At 37.0% G+C, this 21,466-nt stretch overlaps 1 protein-coding gene across 10 annotated transcripts in view; it reads left to right on the forward strand.

Annotated features, from left to right (window-relative positions):
• Nucleotides 1-21,466, forward strand: part of Tcerg1 (transcription elongation regulator 1) — a 60,884-nt gene that overhangs the window by 37,032 nt on the left and 2,386 nt on the right. For 5 of the 10 annotated variants that reach the window (XR_361332.5, XM_006254673.5, XM_006254674.5 and 2 more), the window contains 11 exons: nucleotides 108-174; nucleotides 1,190-1,240; nucleotides 2,528-2,663; nucleotides 3,439-3,528; nucleotides 9,099-9,217; nucleotides 12,319-12,469; nucleotides 15,878-16,042; nucleotides 16,456-16,638; nucleotides 18,984-19,163; nucleotides 19,795-19,878; nucleotides 21,276-21,376. Coding sequence is in view for 8 of the 10 variants with exons in the window: in XM_006254673.5 (XP_006254735.1) it covers nucleotides 108-174; nucleotides 1,190-1,240; nucleotides 2,528-2,663; nucleotides 3,439-3,528; nucleotides 9,099-9,217; nucleotides 12,319-12,469; nucleotides 15,878-16,042; nucleotides 16,456-16,638; nucleotides 18,984-19,163; nucleotides 19,795-19,878; nucleotides 21,276-21,376 (1,327 nt within the window). In the remaining 2 variants the exon portion in view is untranslated. Of the gene's footprint in view, nucleotides 1-107; nucleotides 175-1,155; nucleotides 1,241-2,527; nucleotides 2,745-3,438; nucleotides 3,529-9,098; nucleotides 9,218-12,318; nucleotides 12,470-15,877; nucleotides 16,043-16,455; nucleotides 16,639-18,983; nucleotides 19,164-19,794; nucleotides 19,879-21,275; nucleotides 21,377-21,466 lie in introns of those variants that run through there. The other 5 variants (XM_006254675.5, NM_001107390.2, XM_039096854.2 and 2 more) reach the window with 4 other exon arrangements.

The following is a 21,466-nucleotide window of genomic DNA, read 5'->3' on the forward strand; positions in this document are numbered from 1 at the left end:
TTGAAGTGAATTGTTCCAGCAGTGATCAGCAAAAGAATCAACAGCTGGAAGTTCACTAATGCCTACATATATTTTATTCAGTGTTTTAATGGATTTTTATCTTACAGTTAAAGAAGAACAAGAATTAATGGAAGAAATGAATGAAGATGAGCCTATTAAAGCAAAAAAGCGGAAGTAAGTAATACGTAGTTTGTGCATTTCCAGGTAGATTGACAGTGTAGAGTTGATGAGTTTACCAGTTTGTGATTGGAAGGTAATGTGTAATATCTATGTGGTTAGAAAACAGTAGTCATAATTGCTTTCTTAGACCTGATATTAATTAGCTTTGTTCTATAATGTAGACATGACGTTCTTTGTATTGTTAAAGTTCTGAATACTTGGTCATACAATAGATACTATGAAGCTAGCTGAAATTTAGGCATTAACTGATTAGTTTTCTATAGACTTTAATAGGTCTGGAGGTTATTAAAAATAAGATTTCCTTTATATCAACACACAAAAACTCCATTCAAGGGATGTCATTAAAATGGACACCTTTTCCTTCCATATAGTAACTTGGTTGTTGCTAGAGACTGGTCATTACTCCCTGGTGAGGAGTGGATTGACTGACTCACTAGTTAGAAAATACTGAGAGACACTGAAGAGGTTAGAGCATCAGTGTGGGCAAGATGTGATGTTACTTTATTAGGGGGAGTAAGGTTGGAGTCGAGGATGTATGTGAATGGAATTACTGTTTTTCAGCAAGTAAGAAAGCCCAAGGTCATTATTAGGGACTGCTTGATAATTGATTGAAAGAGGACAGATTGACTGTAGCCTGCCTGATTGTGCTGAAATGGGTAGAACAACTCTAGTAAGATAGTTTGAAATAAGTGTTTATTGGCCACAATGTTAAATTAAGATCTTATTAAACAGAATTACAATAATCCTGCAACTGAGGCAGCTGTTCTCATTTGCATAGTTGACCCTTTTATTCTTTAATCAAATGTATTTTGACTAGTTGTGGTTATCTAATTTTTTGTTGTTTTTAAAAATTGTAGAATAAGACATTTGTCTTAAATGTGTAAATGACTGTATTCATTCTGTTTATGTACCATAATTTTAGATATTTCTGTGATGTTAAACTTTTAGGTTGTTTTTAATTGTTTGTTCTTATAGACATCTCTGTAAGGTTTTTAACTGCTTTTATCAGGAGAATGTCAAAGAAGCCCTTTATGTGGATTGCCCGAGCTTCTCTATTTAGGTACAAAGCTAAAAGCCTGTTTTTCCTGGCTTAAGTTTTTCTTTTATTTATTTTATTGAGATAGATAGTGATAGTTTATATTGTGACATTTAGTATAATTCTGTAAAGGTTGTTTTTATTATATTTCGTAGCTGTCTTTGAACTCCTTTAACTATTTAAGTAGTTCTTCCGTAAAGAAAAGAGGGAATATTGCTTGGCAAATTGCTTTACCTGTTTATTTTGTGCATGTCTTAGGTCACAGACTATCTCACTAAGCTCCTGAAGGTCATGGATTGTTTTTCTATTTCTTTTGAGCCATCCCCAATTGCTAATTACCTCTCATTGTTAGTTAGGCTCTTAGGTTACCTATATAGCATGGTTTTGACTTTCCAGTAACTTATGTCAGAAATATAAGCCGATTTTATTAGTGTTATGTACTTAGTTGATCATGTTTAAGAAGGAAGATTTGTTCAAATACATTTGGGTACATTGGATTTATTTCTTGGATTAGTTATACAGATTTAGGCCTTTTTTAAAATAGTGTATATGTTTTGAGAGAGAGCATGATTTCCCGTTTGTCTCCTTGCGTACACACAAACAGTAGGCCTGCCCCTTAGCCCTGAGGTGCAGTTTTGGATAAACGAGGAGTAGGCTAAGTCATTGCTGAGCTATCCTAATTCCTAGTACTCCTCCTAACCACTCTGTGAACATGTTCTCTGAGACCTGCCCTTCAGCTTAAATCAGCTTGTCACCAGAAAGTGAGGAAGAATGTTAGGTAAGGTGTTTATCTCACTTGCTATATATACTTGCCCACAGTATTTTTTTTAAGTTATTTAATTTTATTCTTAAATATTTGAAATTATTAAGACCTTTTCATAATTTTTAATGGATCTTAAAATATTTTCTGAATTAACGGTAAAATATTTTGGGAAATGCTAATTTTTTAAATATTTCAAGAACTAAAAATATATTCTATTCTATTTGATTCTAACATAGTTTTGTAAGCAATGCCAGAAAAACTTTTTCTTTCTTAGTTCACTTTATATAGCAACTAGAGTAAGACAGCACATTAAAGATATATATATATATTTTCTTAACCAATGTAGCTACTGTAACATTAGAAATGTGTTGTAATTTTATTATTATTAGAATGAAAATTGTACTGTATAATTTATTTGAAATCCTCAGGATGGTTTGTTATGCCAAAAATATGCTGCTTCTAGTGCCTTGAAAATTCCATTTATTTTAAGAACTTAGTACGATTTGTATTCATTGTATTAATATCGCCTTATGGTTTTTTTTTTATAGGAGAGATGATAATAAAGACATTGATTCAGAGAAAGAAGCTGCCATGGAAGCTGAAATTAAAGCTGCCCGAGAAAGGGCCATTGTCCCTCTGGAGGCTCGAATGAAGCAGTTCAAGGACATGCTGCTAGAGAGAGGGGTCAGAAAACAATCTTTGGGGGAGATATTTCTGTTTTATATAAGTAATATAAATATGTCTTGCTAAAAGGTCAAATCTAAGGTTAGTGCTCATTAAATGGGGTGGGAAGGATAAGGGTTCCTGTTAAATTACTGTACACTTCTTGAAGTGGCCTTTTATTTGGCTTACCATATCATATTTAAGTGGCATTTTAAAGTATAAATAGCATTTAACATTTGTTGGGTCATATAATTTCGGTAACACGTATGAGTATTAACATTACAGAATTGCGGACTACTTCGGATTGGTAAGGTATATATAATTCTTCCAATATCTTCAGAACGACTTTTGTTGAAATAACTGATACTTATATTAGAATCTTAACTGAGAAAGAAACGTTTTGGTTGTATTCACAGATGTATTTGAATAAATAAACTGTTACATTTTAAAATCACAATATTGCTTATAAGATTGCAGTTAGTATGTGAAATCAAAATGCAAATCCTCAAGGCTTTTTCTGATGTACTAAGTTTAAAATGTCACACAGTAGTGGTTATTTTTAATGAGCAATGAAGTGTGTGTTACTTCTTATAACAAAGAAATGGTCAGAGCCAATTAATGTGGAAATTTGCTGTTGCTAGCGTCCCACTGCTTATGATTTATTAGTGATGGAAACTTTACTGTGGTTTTAATGTCTCCTTTACAAACAGATGCCCTGTAGATTTCAAGCAAAATTATGACCTTTCTGGAGTCGAGTATCTTAATTGTGAGGCAATGCTTTCTTTTTATTTTAAAGGTGTCAGCTTTTTCAACATGGGAGAAGGAGTTGCACAAGATAGTGTTTGACCCTCGGTACTTGCTTCTCAATCCTAAAGAAAGGAAACAGGTAAGAGGAATTCTAACTGGAAATTTACCATTTTGAAATTTAGTGTTTACATACTGAGCCAAGCTCCTAGGCTGGCAATCCTGGCTCTGGTCTCTCTTGCTGCAGTGAAAGCATACTGTTCACAGTAAGCCACCGTCTGCTTTGTGTGTTTTTTAATGTACAATGGTCTGAGGATGTCAGATCCTCTAGAACTGGAGCTAGACAGTTGAGAGCTGCCATGTGGATACTGAGACTTGCACCCAGGTCTTCTAGAAGAACTGATACTTTGTTTTTAATGATACCTCGCAGCATACTTTTGCATCTTAGTGCTGTTTGTGGGTCAGTGTGGAGGCTTTCCCACGTCAGAAACCAGATTATGTCTGGTGGTTTTAAAACTTATTTTTAATGCATTTTATCAATTTGTGCTAATGGTGCAAATTTAGAGTAGAAATTAGCAAAATACAGTTTCGATAAGAAAGAAAAGCACCCATCCATAATTCCCAGCAGACATAACCACTGTTTATTGCCTTCTAAACCAGTGTGCCAACTTGTCTATGCATGTAAGTATATGGAGAGTTGCATGAGGTAGTCACCTTGTTGCTCTCATTGCCCTGATGATTTGGGACAGTAAGGTAACTGCTTCTTGCACTAAAGCATTGTATACTTGTAGTTTAAGAAATATTTAAATTGGGCTGGAGAGATGGCTCAGTGGTTAAGAGCACCGACTGCTCTTCCAGAGGTCCTGAGTTCAATTCCCACAACCACATGGTGGCTCACAACCATCTGTAATGAGATCAGATGCCCTCTTCTGGTGTGTCTGAAGACAGCTACAGTGGACTCATATATAATAAATAAATCTTTAAAAAAAAAAGAAATATTTAAATTCTCTGAACCATCTGGACTATGGCTTCTGTAAAATGGTGAGTATCTGAGTCATGTCCTCATGGTACACTTGAGCTGTGAAGTTTCCTTTGGTAGCAGCGCTATTCATTTTCAATATTTATATTGTATGATCGGAGTAGTTCTTAGCAGTTTATCGTTTTGCACACAGACCTACTTGTGAACATGAATGAAGAGAGAGCATTGTAGAGTCTGTGCTTACACTAGTGATATAGCTGTCCAAGGTTATTCACATGTCCACTTTAAGCTTTGTAGCTGTTTAGTTTTGCACACTTTTTAAACTGTTCAGCTGTGATCATTTCATTCTTGTCATGTAACAGCCTAGTCAAAGTCTGTGAATCAGCCTTGGGTTTTTTTGTTTTGTTAGAGTCTAAAACATGAACTGGATTTTCCTACTTGCCCAGTGTTGGGATTATAGTCATGAACTTGAGTCTTTATTTTCCCTGGTTCTATTCAATGAGTCAGCCTCCAAAACAACATCTAACTAGCTTCTCGCTCATCATTTTCCCTACAAATAACCCTAATCTAAGCGACTAAGGTAGACTCTTTCCTTGTAGCTCCTTATTGGTTTTCTCTTCAGGAGCCCCCTTTCTTCCTTTCTCCTTTATTTCTATTCTAGTTCTTCTGTGGTCTCAAGTTTTCTACATGGTAGCCAGAGAATTTAACGTTTAGGAGAAATCAGATTAAGTTGCCACTCTTAAAATTGTCTAGTACATCCCATTTCAATTAAGATAAAACAGATTCTTGACATGTAGTCATTCCTCCATCCCTCTTAAAGTTCTTCTTGTAGCCACACCAGCAGCCTTTAAATAATGCAGGCACATTTGGTCCTTGGTATTTCTTTTGCCTGGCCAGTCTGTGGTTACCTTCTGTGCTTTTCGGCATGGTTTTTGAATAGCATTGTTAGCTCTCATCTGAAATGTATAGTTTGGGGCTGGCAACGTGGGTCCACATATAAAGGAAGGAATCTTTGTTATACCTGACTTGAGTTTGGTTCTCAAGACTCACATGGTGGAAGAAGAAAGCCAGTCCCTGCAGGTTGTTTTCTGACCCCCATACATGCGCACACACTTACTTTAAAACACAGATACATACATGCATACATATGTACACAAAAATAAGTGTAAATAAAATGAAAGGACAATGTTCATCACGTTGTTTACTTCTCCTGCAGCAGTTTTGTTCCTTGCTCTGTGGTGTCTGGGTCGTTCCCTGCAGTAAAAGCTCTGGAAGACATTTTATCATGCATTCTTATGTTGCTCAAAACTTGTGAGTGAACCCTAAGAACTGTACTTTGAATTCAGGTTCTTCAACTTCCAGAACATTTGCAGTTGGTAGAAATTGAGCTCCTTCTTAGAGTTTTAGTACAACAGAGAGAATGCTCTGTTTCAGACAGAGCCTCTGTATGGGGATTATACCCAAGAAAATTATCTTTAAACTCTAGTGTTGTCTGGGAAGCATGGTGGCTCACAACCATCTGTAATGAGATCTGATGCCCTCTTCTGGTGTGTCTGAAGACAGCTACAGCGTACTTTTATAATAAGTAAATCTTTAAAATTGGGGGTGGAGTGGGGTAGAGAGATGGCTCAGCGGTTAAGAGCACTGACTGCTCTTCCAGAGGTCCCGAGTTCAAATTCCAGCAACCACATGGTGGCTCACAACCATCTGTAATGGGATCCAGTGTCCTCTTCTAGTGTGTCTGAAGACAGTGACAGTGACTCATATACATAAAATAAGTAAATGACTTTAAAAAATATTACTAGCATCCCAGAACCTAGGTAGTCCCAAGTAGTACTCCCTTAATATTGTATTTTTGCCTATGTGTATAGAAGGATCTTAACTAGGAATTGCTTTTTAAAATACACTCACTCTCACTGTAACTATTGTATTCTTGAGTTGAAATTAAAAAAAAAAATGGTTGCTTAAAAGGGGAAACATTCAGCCACGTATAATGGAAAGCATGACAGGCGAAAGGAGAGATTTCTAAGTAAAAGAAATTCATAGTAATTCATATCAGTAATTTATAACATTGGTCTGGACTACTTCAAAGGAGAGGATGTTTAATTCTTTCCATTACCTTGAAAGAAAAATGTGATGGAGGCTGGTCTCTGTTTATGTATGTGTATAATCCTGAAACTCAGGAGGCAGAAACAGGGAGGCTAAGTTTATGTTCCTGCCTCAAGGAAACACCTTTCATATATCATGTAATACTGGAATGAGTAAGGAAGGGAGTGGGAGAAATGGAGTCTGTCTCTGGCAGGGCATGGCTTTGGTGATGTTCTGTGTGTAGACTGGCCTGGAGAGAGGGGCTTTAAGGAAATATTTTCTCCATCTCAAGCAGACATGCTGGTGTGGATTTATAGACACTGATGATGGAATATAGCCTTACTGCCTTCATTACTTCCAACATTTCCCCTGGAACTTCCTAAATTCCTAGAACTTCACTTGCTTGCCATTATCTAGAAGGCCTTCTCCAGACTTTTATAGGGTTGCTGTCAGTGGTTAACCCATGGGGTTTTTGCTTACTATTGATTGGGGTAGCACTGCAGATGAAGTGCAGTGTTCTGTGTGCTGAGTAAATGCTCTTCTACTGAGCTCATTCATGGTGCTTACATTTTGAGATAGGATCTTCTCTTGTAGTTTGGGCTGCCTTTAGAGTTGTGGCCCCTCCACCCCGACTGTGCCTACTCAGAGATTGTTTTTGTTAGAGATTTTTGCTGCTTTTAAGTGGAGAATGGGCGTTGATAACTATTAAATTTTACATATTTGAGGAAGCCTTGTTTGTACCTTTCTTTGATTGTGTGGCTAGCTAAGCACAGTTTCTTAAGTATTTTGAAGGTATTGCTTTGTTTTAATCATTTGGAGATGTTTATCATGCTATAGTGTCAGCTGTTGTTTTTTTGAATCCCCCTAGACCTTGTATGTATGAAGATTCTTTCTTAATCCTTTGTGGTCTGATGTTCCTGTAAGACACATTCCAGTAGAAGATTGCATTGTACATTATGAAAACTACTATCTTTCAGTTCTGGAAAATTCTTCCATTACTTATGTTGTTATTGTTTTTTGAGAATTTCATATTTGTATACAATATATTATCCTGTCTACCCTAGACTTTGCAATACCCTCCCCTGCTATGTTTTTCTCCTTGCTCATGTCCTCTGACCATGGCCAACCAAACACAGGCAATTCAGTGGCCTTTCTACTTGGCAGTCTTCCATTGCTAAAGATCTTCATCTTAATGGAGCTACTTAAAGTCCATCTGTGGTGACCTTACACTGGGTTGATTTTACGCAGGTCTTCAGGCAGTGCCAACTTCTACAGGACTCCTCAGCTCCTGCTTTTGTAGTAGTTGTACCCCTCTTCCACAGTGTTCCCTGAGCTATGTTGGGAGGCATGTGATACAGATGTCTCATTTAGGGTTGCACACTCTACACCTATCTGGGCTCTGGATTCTGGATTCATCCTTAATCTTTACCTTTTTTTGGGGTATTGAATATTGAACTCCGACCTCACATGGGTCAGGCAGGGGCTCTGCCACTGAACTAGATGTTAATCTCCTACCCTCATCCTCATTCCTGGCTCTTTTCTCTTGATTAAAAGTTTTTTTTTTCTTTTTTTTTTTTTAAATCCATTTTTCCTAGCCATTGTCAGTTAGCTTGTTCAGTTCAGTTTTACTTCCCCGTTATCAGTCTCTAAGGTTTTTTTTTTTTTTTTCTTTCAGGTTTTCTTTTATAGCCATGGTTTTGTAAGTCGCTGAAGTATTTTTTCTCTCCTTTTGAACTTTGCTTTCTGGTATACACTCTGATTTTGCAGTGTAGACCTCTGTCAAGTGCCTTTGGACTCTTGCCTCATGGTAGAGTGAAGCACCAAAAAACGGTGTGACACCTGGGCCAGGCTTCCACGACTGGAGACTTCTGCATAGATGCATAGACCTCCTAGGAAGATGAGCCTCTGGAAGTCCTTATGAGGGATTATTTCATTAGCCTAATTGAGGTTTCCGAGTCCCCCAACCCCCCAGCTCCTAGAGAACTGCCTCAATTCTGAGGTACTTAGTCTGACATGCTTCCTTTAGAAATCATGTTATATGAGATATTTGTTTTAATTTCTTAAGGGTCAGATGATATGTGGGGTTTTGTGGTCCACATGCTGTCAGTTGTGACTCCGAATCTGCTATTTTAGTGTGGAAGCTTCATAGATAATAAGTAAAACAATGTATGACTGTTTGGATGAAGCTTTATGGACATTTTATAGACCACACATTTACATTTCAGTTAACTCATCTGAGCCATACAATACTAAGAGAGGAAAATAATGTAGCATAGATTTAAATATTGAACGAGAATTAAATTATGGGATCTGTGTTACTGACTTTTCTAAAATGAAATTAAGAGGACTGTGGCTTAGCTTTTATTTATTTTATTTTATTTTTTAAATTTGAAATATGTATTATATCATTGGAGAAAAAAATTATAAAGTACAGGGCTTTTCTTTGCTTTCCTTCTGGAAGGCTACACTGAGGGCCGTGTGCTTGTGACTGGTGTGGTGAGGCTTCAGAGTGAGACTTACTGGAGATGGTCTACTGTTAGTTGTTTATGCAGTTCCCATTGTAGTTTACATAGAGATTTTGTTTTTGAAATTTCTATTAAGAAGATTGAGTCTTCAAATTGCTTTTTTTTTTTTTTTTTTGATAGGTGTTTGATCAATATGTCAAGACCAGAGCAGAGGAAGAACGCAGGGAAAAGAAAAACAAAATAATGCAAGCCAAGGAAGATTTCAAAAAAATGATGGAAGAAGCAAAGTTTAATCCAAGGTATGTGTTTACTGCAGTCACATCTCTGTGGATTTCTCTCTGAGCTCAAGTGTGGGTGTGCGACAGGGTGAGTTAGGTCATCAGGTTACACCTGCTTGTAGATAAAGAAAGTAACACAAGCAGATGAGCTGGTTGTGACAGGAGCTTTCCTCAGTCCACTGTTGCTCAGAATAGTATAGACAGGAAGACTTGATCATGGTTTGCTTGTGACTGTGAATGACAGCACACAGGGATTTTTGTTAGTTTGTTTTTATTTTCTTTTTGTTTCTGAGACAGTGTCTCTCACTATTTTGCCTAAGATGGTTTCAGACTGCTGGGTCTCCCTCACAAGTATTGTGTCTACAGGCTTGTACTACCATGCCTGGCTGTGGAAGTGTATATGTTTATTTTTTAAGGTGGTAAAATTGGTAGTGGAGAGTGGAAAACATGATCAGATATATATGAAAAAAAAAAAAGACATAGACATATTAAAAAAAAAAAAAAGACTAGAACTGGGAGATTCACATTCGGCTGGCATTATAACACTGAGCCACAACTCCAGATCCATGGGGAATTCCACAGTGAGAGGACAGAATAATGGGTTTCTGGATTAAGTAGAGGTTATTTTAGTTAAGCAAGTGTTTTTAGTACAAACAACTCTACAGAAAAGTAATACTATTCGAGTTTATTTAATGTAATTACCCCCATCAATTTAATGTAATTTTTTTTAAGTCCGCAGTGTAAAAAAATGGTTTTATTAGTACAACGTACAGAAAACTAATGACTACTTGTGACTCTGAAGAATGTAACTTTTGGGGGTTAGAATTTCATACTACAAACAGGCGTGGGCTTTTTCATAGAATATACATTGTGGGTCATAGTTAAAACAGGATTACAAGAGACATTCTGGGATATGTGAGACCATTTGAATGTACATAGGGTAGATTAGTATTTCTCTGGAATATTGTAGCTACGGAAAAACAGAGGCGATAACCCAAGGAAACGAATGCTGACATGTTCAGAGGTTAAGGCTTATGTCTTTATTATACTTTCAAATTACTTGGTAAAATGATACTGACTAAAAATTCTTATTGGTGGTTTCACTAGGTAAAGGTGCTTAACTGCACAAGCCTGGCAGCCTGAATTTGAGCCCTACAACCCACATAATAGAGGGGGGGAACTGATTCCACAAAGATTTCCTCTGACCTCACCTGTACCTTCCCACCCACACATCATGCACATATATGTACAATAATAGCAAATAAACTGACCACAAACCCAGCCAAACAACCAGCCAACCCTCACTGGTCTGGGAATAATGAGAAGTCTAAAAGCAACAGTAGCGCCACTCTTATGGACTTGATTGTACCCTACTGTATTTTGGCCCCTCCAGTGTGCTTTTGGGCAGATAAAATTGTGAAAGTGCCTGTATCTGTACACTGCAGGTTATTTTGTGGGGGAAAGGTTAGATGTCTTAGGTATGCTATGTTGCTTCATTGACTCATGTAACTCTGATACATAAATAACACCTGTATCAAGTAAATAGAAGAAAAAACAAGAATAACTTAAATGTGAGAGAGCTTACCTATTGAACTATTTTGGAGAAGAGCAATATAAAAAAGACAAAACAACTCTTCAGTGCTAGAATGTTGTTGGTTGTTCCAAGTAGGAAAGAATGAAAACATAGTAAAGAATATATATATCTATGTATATAAAATGACGAAAACTTCATTTTTGTGATAAAAATTTCAAATGTATGTTCTAGAGTTAAAATATACTTCTCTATTCTCTACCATCTATCCACCTATTTCCCCCGGAGGATTTTTTTCCCCATCTGTTGTTTTAAAATAGTGCTTTTGAAAATTGAGAAATAAATTGTACACAAAACAACACAAAATCATTACCCCAAAAACTTCTTAGGAATCTAATGCTTAAATGTTTATTGTAGTCTGTTAGAGTAAAAGATACTAGCTATCTTATGTATCAGAAATATCTCAAATAATTTTTAAAAATCTTGATTTTAAACTAAAACTATTGTTAAAGCATGAATTTTCTACTTTGAAATTACAAAACAAAGTGCTTGATGTATCATGAATAAAATAACATTTAACTGACTATGTATGGTTGACCCCCCCCCCATACATATTCTCAGGAACTTAATTTTATTTTGGTTGCACACAAATTGTTCAGTCAAGGTTTTCAATTTATTCTTTTTAAAATAACACAGTCTTTGTTTTAACATAGGATATAATGCATTTTAGTTTTTCTAATTAAAATAATTTTAAAAGAGATTAAATGAGCAAGTCTCATTTTCCATTTGCAAAGACCATAAAGAGTGTTGGCTCCCCTGGAAGTGGAATTACGGGGGGGTTGTGAGCCATCTGAGGTAGGTGCTGGGCACCGACCTTAGGTCATCTGCAAGAACGGTAATAGTTCATGCACTTAATTGATGAGCCATTTCTCAGTCCTGCCTTTTTACTCTAAACCTGGTGACAGAGAAAATAGCTATGCCATACTTTTCAACTGATAGGTAGTGTTGGAGGCCCCATTGGGAATTATCCTTCAATCGTAGTCTTCTGGGGAGTCCGGTCTCTAGGACTTCTTTCTCTGCTCTTTTAGTGCCCAGACTCTTGCAGATTTATAGCCACTGTGTTGTGTGTATTCCAGCTCTTGACCTTGGGAGACTGTGATGGGGGACAACAGTAGGGCGTGCATACCTCAGGAATTCTCTCTTTTCAGGTACCTGTAGCCATCTGCTTTAAGTCAGTTGCTCGATGTCCTTTGTTCAATTCCGGAAGAATAGTCAGATAAGCTTTCCCACTGTGTTCGAAGCAAGCCTTGGCTACACCCTTGAATAGTTATTAAATTCTATGCACACATTCTTCATTCCTGGTGTGCCTTTATTAAAAAGTAATTTATTATATTCCCCTAATCTGGACTGACAGCATACAATCACTAACCACATTTTCAGTCAGTCAAACGTTCCTTGTGAGTCACTGTTTGAGTTTAGGACCCATATGTCTGTGGCATATATTCTTGTTAGGAAAGTGGGAGATTCCTTTATGCTTGTTTTAGAAACGAAATAGTCAATTAAAGTTAGAATGGTGACCATTTTCTTACAGAGCTACTTTTAGTGAATTTGCTGCCAAACATGCTAAAGATTCAAGATTCAAAGCAATTGAAAAGATGAAAGATAGAGAAGCATTGTTTAATGAATTCGTGGCAGCTGCAAGGAAGAAAGAAAAAGAAGATTCGAAGACGAGAGGTGAGAAGGTAAGGTGGTTTTGTTCTAGTGGTCTGACTAGTCCACTGCAGTGTTTCCTAACCTTGTTTGTAGCTGTGAGCAGTTGGATGTGTTTTCCTTTAATTTGCACAAGTGTCAATACACATTTATAATCACTTTCTTGTCATAATGTTTATTTTAGAAACTTCAGTAAACTATATATAGTTGCTTTAAATTCTGATAAATAAGGTGCCTTGTACACCTGGAACTGGGTTTTAGAACTTTGTGCTCTGAGATAACTGAAGTGTGTTAAGATTTCAGAAGTCTTTATAGATGTTAACATTTGAATTTCAAAGAACTTCTTCATCTTTGTATTCTATAAAAATATCACTTTAGTAAGTTTCTAATCTTTTAGTAAACGTATCTTACATATAAATTATTGCTTATCAGAATTAAAGGTCAGCTATTAAAGATTAATGCATCTGAAATGTCATTTGATAGCAGTGTCAGGAACAGAGAGCTTACCACTGTGGAGACAGAACAGTGGGGAGATGACACCAGTGGTGTATGGCCATCAAAACAGTCACTCTCCTGAGTGTTCCGGTGTGCTTTGTAATAGGGGAAACAGTTTCTAGAGCCTAATCATTCCTGACATTCAAAATTGCTACTTATAGTGGGAAGCTAAAATGTTACAAATTCTATTAAGAAACCTTGTTAGGGAAGTAATCCTAAATCTCATTGTTAAGAAGCCTCTTTCAATTAAGATAGTAAGAGTATTAGATGTAATAGCTTTTGACAGTAATAGCAGAACTCTGATTATCTGATGGCTTCAAAGTAAATTTTTATAGAATTATTTTACAGGTGACTTAAAATGATATGCTTCTTAAACATGCAGAAAAATCATGTGAACAAAAATCACATTTTATACATTATTTAAAATTACATAAATTTCTTTTGACTTTACATTTTTTTAATATATAATTTAGATTTCGCTTTACATGCATTGGTGTTTTGCCTGCATGCATGTCTGTGTGAGAGTGTCAGAAGGCCTGGAACTAATGGGAGCTGTCATGTGAGTGCTGGGAATTGGACTCGGAAGAGGAACCAGTGCTCTTAACTGCTAAACCATCTTTCCATCCCCTACTTTTGACTTTTAGAATAATGTATTTGATTCAAGAAAACAAAGTGAATGATCATTTGATAGTGTGTCATTGCACTTGCACAAATTAGATTATGACTTAATTTTCTAAACATGTTTGGGATAACTTACGGATTTTATTTTATAATAAGTGATTAGTCTTTGCAGCTTTCTTCTGTGTGGCCAATCATTGCCACATCAGTGGTGCACATAGTGTTAGAGGATTGCCTCCGGTTGCTGTTGCTTTAGCATCCTGCAGTTCCGGTACTTACTCGTCATACTTTTTCCCCCTGATGTCTTTATCCTCTGGCTTATAAAAGACAGGAGATTGAGTCAATTTAAAGAATATAAAATTGATTATTAGATCAGAGAGAATTGAAATGGGTTAAGTTCACTAGATCTCTTGTTCACTTTTTGTGAAGTGTTTGGTTAATGAAAATGTTACCACTCTCTGTATTGTTTCTGCTACTCTTACACTGTGACCTTGTTACTGGTGATACTGCCAGCACTACAGGAAGTAACCATGTGGATAGTAAGGTTGGTGTCTGTGCTGCTTTCATTTTGTAAAAACCCCTCCCTAGAGTTGGCTTGCCTTTACTTGGCTTATATGCATGTTGTTTACTGTGACTTACTCACTGTAAATATGTCATTCCTCATACCACACAGTTGATGCTATAGGCAATGGAGTTAACCCTGTTAGAAAATTGGCATTTTTTTTTTCCTTTTTAAATTTTGTGCCAAGCAGTTTAAGTATTTTTGCTCTGGTAAGGTTAGAAAGCAGAAGGACTGTGAATTAAGAGGATAAATTTCACTTTTTCATCATTTATTCAGGTATTGACTACTTCTCGTGCTTAGCAGCTTTAGCACATGTGTCATGATGTAAGAGGTTATCTAAAGTACTTGTTTTTGTATTGCACATTAAAAACTAACTATATAGCTTACATGTTTAGAGACTTTAAGTTAATATAAATTCCTGTGGCTTAAAACAAGTCTTTTTGACACAGAATACATGTGTTATTTATTTAGTATAAATTCTGCCTTCTAGTTATCAGACACGCCTAGGATTAATATTTATTAGGTACAAGTTGGCAAAGTGAATATAAAAATATACATCAAATACTTTAATACTTGAAAAGTGGGATTTCTGAGCATTTTTTATTAATCTGAATTAAGTTAAAGTTCAAGTTTAATAACAGAAAAATCCATAGCTGATTGGCTCCTCTGGTTTGTTTTTAAAATGTTTCTGAAGCTGGAATTCTTTGTCTAAGAACTTTCCAAATGATTTTCAAAAAGAGCATAACCTTCCATAATTGTCTGAGAGGGGAAAGTACAGTTCTGAGAGGAAGTAATAATGGGAAGGGGTAGAAAGCAAAATTCTTAACTTAACACATCTTAACTTCTAATTTCATTCCTAACTCCTCATTCCTCAGCCAGGCAGCAAGGTAGAATATTTAGTCCCATTGGTAAAGGGAGGCTTGGCCAGAATCTCTTGTTGAACTGACTTTGGGTGTTTTCTGGTGTAGCAGTAACAGTTACTGAAACAAGTGCCTCCCACAGTTCTTCTCTGTTAAACAGACTGCTCTTACACTGGACGTCTAGGTTTAGTAGACGTCTAGGCCTTTGACACTAAATGTCATGATAGTACTTGACAGATGTGTATATCCTGAGCTCTATAGCGGAATAAATGGAGGTACGTATATTTAACTAGTTATAAAGCACAGACACTGAAATGCTTTTTTAAACTAGTGGTTATAATTACAGAATTATTAGTTTTCTTATGAAGGTAGGTATAAATATTGTGTTTTTAAAAGCAAATATATATGTTTTTGTTGATTTGTTTTGGGGGTTTGGTTTTTGAAGTGGGTTTCTTTGTGTAGCTCTGGCTGGCCTGGAATTGCTCTGTAAACCAGGCTGGCCTCAAACTCGATCTTCCTGCCTCTGCCTCCTGAGTGCTGGAACTAAAAGTGTGTGCCATCACTGCCCTGTACAAGTTTTTTATCCTTTTATTTTAGACACTTGACATCAAGACAAGACTTGCTATATGTGTTTGATTTCTGAATTTTTCTCTTAATTTTTATGAACAAAAATTATTCATCTAGTTTTTATAAAATAAGCCATTGATACATCGTCATATTAAAGTATTTTTCTGTCACGTCACACACCTGACTTGCTGATACTATGTGCAGCCCCGTTTGAATGAGCTCAGTGGCTACAATCAACCTAAGTGCTGTCTGTTACAGTACAGTAGCTTATTAGGTCGTAATTACTTAAAACATGGAAACTGTCTCATAGCACATCATCCTGTTTTCACTTGTTTTAGATTAAATCAGATTTCTTCGAACTGTTATCTAATCATCACTTGGACAGTCAATCTCGGTGGAGCAAAGTAAAAGACAAAGTAGAAAGCGACCCACGATACAAAGCAGTGGATAGTTCGTCAATGAGAGAAGACCTTTTCAAACAGTACATAGAGAAAATAGCTAAGGTGACTGTTACGCTTACTGCTGCTAGAACCTGTTTGCGTTCTTAATGTTGTTTAAGAGTGTAAGTTGCTTTGATGTTGGGGCTAGAACTTTTGTCATGTTAAGAAGATGAAATTATGAGTCTCATGGTTGGAAAGACAGTTTGAAATGTTCTGGGGGAAAATATACTTGAATGCTTTTGAAAAAATACTTAATGGGAAAAATTTTTTTTTGTTTTGATTTTCAAACCAAGGATTCTCTGTTTAGCCCTGGCTGCCCTGGAACTCACTCTGTAGCCTGCACTAGCCTTGAGCTCAGATTTATCTACCTCCAAGTGCTGAGATTAAAGGTGTATGCCACTACTGCCCAGCTTGTGAAAAAAAATCTCAAGGAAGTTGGTATTGGTAACAAGGATAATGTAATTTTATTTTTACAGAATTTAGACTCAGAAAAAGAAAAAGAGCTGGAGAGACAAGCCCGCATTGAGGCAAGCCTTCGAGAACGTGAAAGAGAAGTTCAAAAGGCACGTTCTGAGCAAACTAAAGAAATTGATCGAGAGAGAGAGCAGCACAAACGAGAAGAAGCTATCCAGAATTTCAAGGCTCTTCTGTCTGACATGGTACATTTCTTCCTCTGAATACTGGACTTTGGGAGTCTATTTTATGTGTATGTTCTGTGAATTAATTATGACATAACTTGTTATTTCTAGAGCATTTAAAAATTGAGTTCTTGGTATTAGTGGATTCTCACCCACAGGCTGAAAACATCTGCTTAAAGTCATCACTGTGATGATCAGTTGTTTCCCTGTAGATGGTATGAGATACTGCTGGGTGTTCTGGAGGGTACTGACAAGAGACAATGAATGACTCTAAAGGCTTTCTTAAGGTTTTTTTTCTCTTCTTTCTACTACTTTGGGGGTTGTGGGGCTCTGCATTCTGGACATATTCAGTAATTTGAAATCTCCTTCCTGACATTTCCCTAAGTCTTATTCTCATTACAGAGAAAACAGTTGCAGTGATTTTGGAGAACAGCAGACTTCATTTTGTCTCTCCTGTTTACTTGAACAAGGTGAAGGTTCTCCAAAACACCCAGCAGTTGTGTGCCAGTCATATTCAACCCTTTTGTTGCTTTTATTTTAGTTTAAAAGTCAATTCCTTTGTTTGTTTGCTCTGAGGTATGGTTTTCTTTTGTTGGTTGGGCTGGCCTCTGGTGCTGATTCTCTCGCCTTCATGAGTTCACCACCACACCGAGTTTAGGGCCTTGGATGAAGTAAAGACCATTCATTAGTCCCTGCTTCACTTTATCTGTCCGCCTGCTCTCCTCAGTCCTTGCTGTGCAGCTTTGTTGAACATGGAACCATCTGGCAGCTACTCACCTTCCCACTGCAGTGACATGGTTCTCAGTCTTGAAGAGTGCACACTGGACCTCCCTTTGAGGTCGCCTGCAGCTACACCTTGGTGTTCAACACACACCACTGTAACACAACATTGCCCTGTGGAAAATACAAGTGTGCGCTTTGAAAGAAATAATTGTAGTTCCAATGACAAGCACGTATTTAGATGTTTGTTAGATGTTAAAGAAATTCTGTATTTGTATATTTTCTTCTTTCCTCTCTTTCTGTCTTTTCATCCTCTCCCATTTCCTGTCATCATTGTCTGTAGTGTGACAACTTTTAGTGCTTTTAATTGCCAGCCAGATCTGTGATGTGCCCTGTCTTTCTTTTTTTTTTTCAAAGTTAGTGTAAGCAGTGGGCACACAATATCATTCACATTGTTTGCACTTTATTCAGTTTTTATCAATGCTTAATAGTTTTTAGCATGCACACAATTTATTCCTTGCTTAAATTTATACTATCTTTTGATGGGGGGGTATTGGTACTGTTAAGGCTTGTGAGATTGTTCTCAAACATTTCTGTGGTGACTCTTACGTGTACCCTTTTAAACTTAATAAAGTTATTGTTTCTAATAGTGTTTAGGTGGAGCCTTTGATTTTTTTTTTTTTTTAATATATAAAAATCAAGCCATCAGCAACTAGAGACATTTTAAACTCTTCCCTTCCTGCTTAGATGAGAAAGAGGGCTGGGGGTAGATATCATAAAACCTTATGTTGTAGAAGAAAAATGTTTACCTTCTCACTTTTGGAACTATAACTCATCGTAGTGGGGTCTTTACATTCCCCACATATCCAGTCTATTGAATTTATAAAAATTACTTTGTTTCACTCACTGACTCATTTATGTAAGAATGTGTGTATGGCCTTGGGCTGTGCATTATATGTAGACTTCAGAGGACAACTTCCAGGAGTCTGTTCTCTCCTTCTACCATATGGGTTCCTGGGACTACAGTCAGGTCATTGAGCCTGGCTACATGTGCCTTTTACTTACTGAATCATCTTGCAAAACAAAGTTTGTCTTACTGTGTTTGGGGAGAAGATATTTAGTGCTAAAAGAAGACAAAATTAGCATTAAAATGGCACAGGATTTAGAGATACAAAGTGCAGTTTAAACCTCTTATGGATTGTGACTGGTGGAAGATAATCTACTGCTCATCTTTGTCGACTTGCCCAAGCCTGAGTGGGTATTTATTACCAGGTAACTGATCACTGTGAGTTGACGGTTTCTATTCTAAAGTAGTTGTAGGAGACTTAGGAACTGCAATGGTATTACCGCAGACTTTCACCTAAGATACTGGAAATGAGCGTTGCTTAGTGGTTGGTTAACTTGATGGTGATTTTGTGTCCTTAAGAAACTTACTTACTGAAAGTTATACTTAAAGTGGTCTTGTCTTTTAACATAGAATTTATTTATGAGGTAGTCTAGTTGAAGGGATCTATTTTTCAGGAAATATTTTTCAGTTTCTGAATGTAACTACCTCCTGACTATAATGTTGAGCTTCTATTGTGGGATATGCAAAATCCACTTGGTTCCTTTTTTATTTTTTTTTTAATTTTTAAAACTTTTTTTAGGTACGTTCTTCAGATGTGTCCTGGTCTGATACTAGGAGGACCCTCCGGAAGGACCACCGTTGGGAGTCTGGTTCCTTATTGGAAAGAGAGGAGAAAGAGAAACTCTTTAATGAACATATTGAAGCGCTTACCAAAAAGAAAAGGGAGCACTTTAGGCAGCTTCTGGATGAGACTTCCGCGGTGAGAGTCTCCTGTTGTCCCTACCTTTCATCTTCTGCAGTCTTCATTTCATCTTCTGTTTGATGTAAAAGTACTGACATAAATTTTAGTGTCTTGTTTAGACCTGTTATTTAAATTTTTAGGTTTTATGACATCCTCTTCTGATTTTTTTTCCCCTGTTTAAACATGTCACGGTGTTCTCCCTAGTCAGGACCTAGTTCTTTTTGCAGCTGTGACTGCCCTTAGCTGCACGTTATCAGTGGGCTGTCCTCCTCTCCCTCCGTTCGCAGTGTGGTGCTGTAGCCCTTACCTGGCGGTTATTGCTTTGTTATCCAGGGTTTGTTCCTCTTTATTTGCTCTTTTTTGGTGATGGTTTCTTCAGAAGTTATGATGTTTGCCCATGTAAATACAGGGTTTGCAGGCGATTGTCTTAGGCCACCTTGAAAGTATGGCCATGAAAATAACTTGTGACAAGCCAGCAAAAAGAAATTGCATTAAAGCCGCTCCCTGTCCCTAACTAGTCCAGTTACGCTTGGGCATTACAAGAGATTGCAGGTCAGTGTGTACTATTATGTAACGTATGTGCTGCTGTTTGACTCCCTGCATAAAAGGGAACTGTATTTATGGTTTTTCTTCACTTGTGTTTTGAAAGATTACCTTAACATCCACGTGGAAAGAAGTGAAGAAAATAATTAAGGAAGATCCTCGCTGCATTAAGTTCTCCTCCAGTGACAGGGTAAGAGGATTTGTTCTATTTCCTATGGAGCCCAGGTAGACATGAAACAAACTATGTAGTATTGGTTGTCCTCCTAATAAACCTCCTGCCTTAGCCTAGAGTACTAAGTACATGCATATGTGCACTACTGTGCTTTGAAGTTTATGAATATTCGAAGGTGCATAATCCTCACTAGGACTTGCTTGACCACCAAGAAACTGGTCATTTTAAGTGAATTACAGTAAAGTATATGAATGTAAACCAGGATTTTAAGTACATTTTGTTTTGTTTTTCAAGACAGCATTCTCTGTAAGTGCCCTGGCTGTCCTGGAACCTGATTTGTAAACCAGACTGGCCTTGAATTCATAGATATCCATCTACCTGTGCTTTTCTAGTGCTGGGATTGAAGGCGGCCATCACCACGTCTGGCTTTTAAGAACATATTTTTAAAAATTGTGCTCTTTGTAGTAATAAGAAAGTAGTAATCTAAAGCTCAGAATTTTAAGGGTTGGGTTTGTGTTTAAGGATTTTACCAATTGAATTAAGCTATAGTCTGTTAAGCCATGCTGGCAAACCTGTGAGAGTCCTGAGTTCTTAGAGCGGAGACTTTAGAGTAGCAGAGTCTTTTGATGCATGAGATTTTAAAAGTAGAGTCCGTTTCTTGTGCTCTGACTTTTGTGTAGGAAACAAATTTACTTAATATCTAATATTAATACCTTTGGCTTTTGCTTCTTATTTTGTCACTGATGGGGCATCTCTAGGTCTGACATTGAAAAGCCCATAAAACTACTTTTCTCAGACCTCACTCAACTCTTATTTAGCTGAAGTTTTAATGTGTGAACTACAAAATATGTATGACTGGGAAAGAATGGTAGACTGATAGCTAGGAGGCCCACTGTCAGTTTCTAATTTACCTGACTGCTTCTAGGGAACTGATAGCAAGGTCCGTATAGGTAGCAGTCATTACCACTTTTTTACCAGGAAGCTAAATGCTCAGTATGTACGTACTTGCTTGGTATGTCCATACCTGTGTCTCATTGCTTGCTGTCTTTATGTTTGAAGATATATGCTCTGTAGGAAGTAAGTACCTGATCCTTAGTTTCTCGTTTCCATTGTGCCTTCCTCCCGAGGACATTATGGAGACTGGAGGAGCTGACCCTGTAACCCACTGAGCAGTGGAGTGCACATAGCAAACTTTCATATTCAGCTAGAATAGTCCATATTTTCTTTCTTTTCCTTAAAGATGTACTTTGCATGTTATACACTACAGTAAGTTTTACAGAAAGAAGGACATATCCTTGCCTTGTCTTTTTCTATTTAGAATTTTATTACAGGACTCACGGTTTGCGACTTTAATAAAGAAGTTGTTTTAGAGTTTGTGGGCTTCCCTTTAATCTTATTTTTTCCCATCCCTGCAGAAAAAACAAAGGGAGTTTGAAGAATACATCAGAGACAAATACATCACTGCCAAAGCTGACTTCAGGACACTTTTGAAAGAGACCAAATTCATTACGTACAGGTAGGTGCAGTCCGGTGTCCCACTGGCAGCTCCTGTCTCCTAGCCTGAACTCTAATGGCCAGAGCATACTTGCACTCACACACATGCTGA

The sequence above is a fragment of the Rattus norvegicus genome, chromosome 18 (assembly GCF_036323735.1).
Source record: "Rattus norvegicus strain BN/NHsdMcwi chromosome 18, GRCr8, whole genome shotgun sequence".
Classification (NCBI taxonomy): Eukaryota; Metazoa; Chordata; class Mammalia; order Rodentia; family Muridae; genus Rattus; species Rattus norvegicus.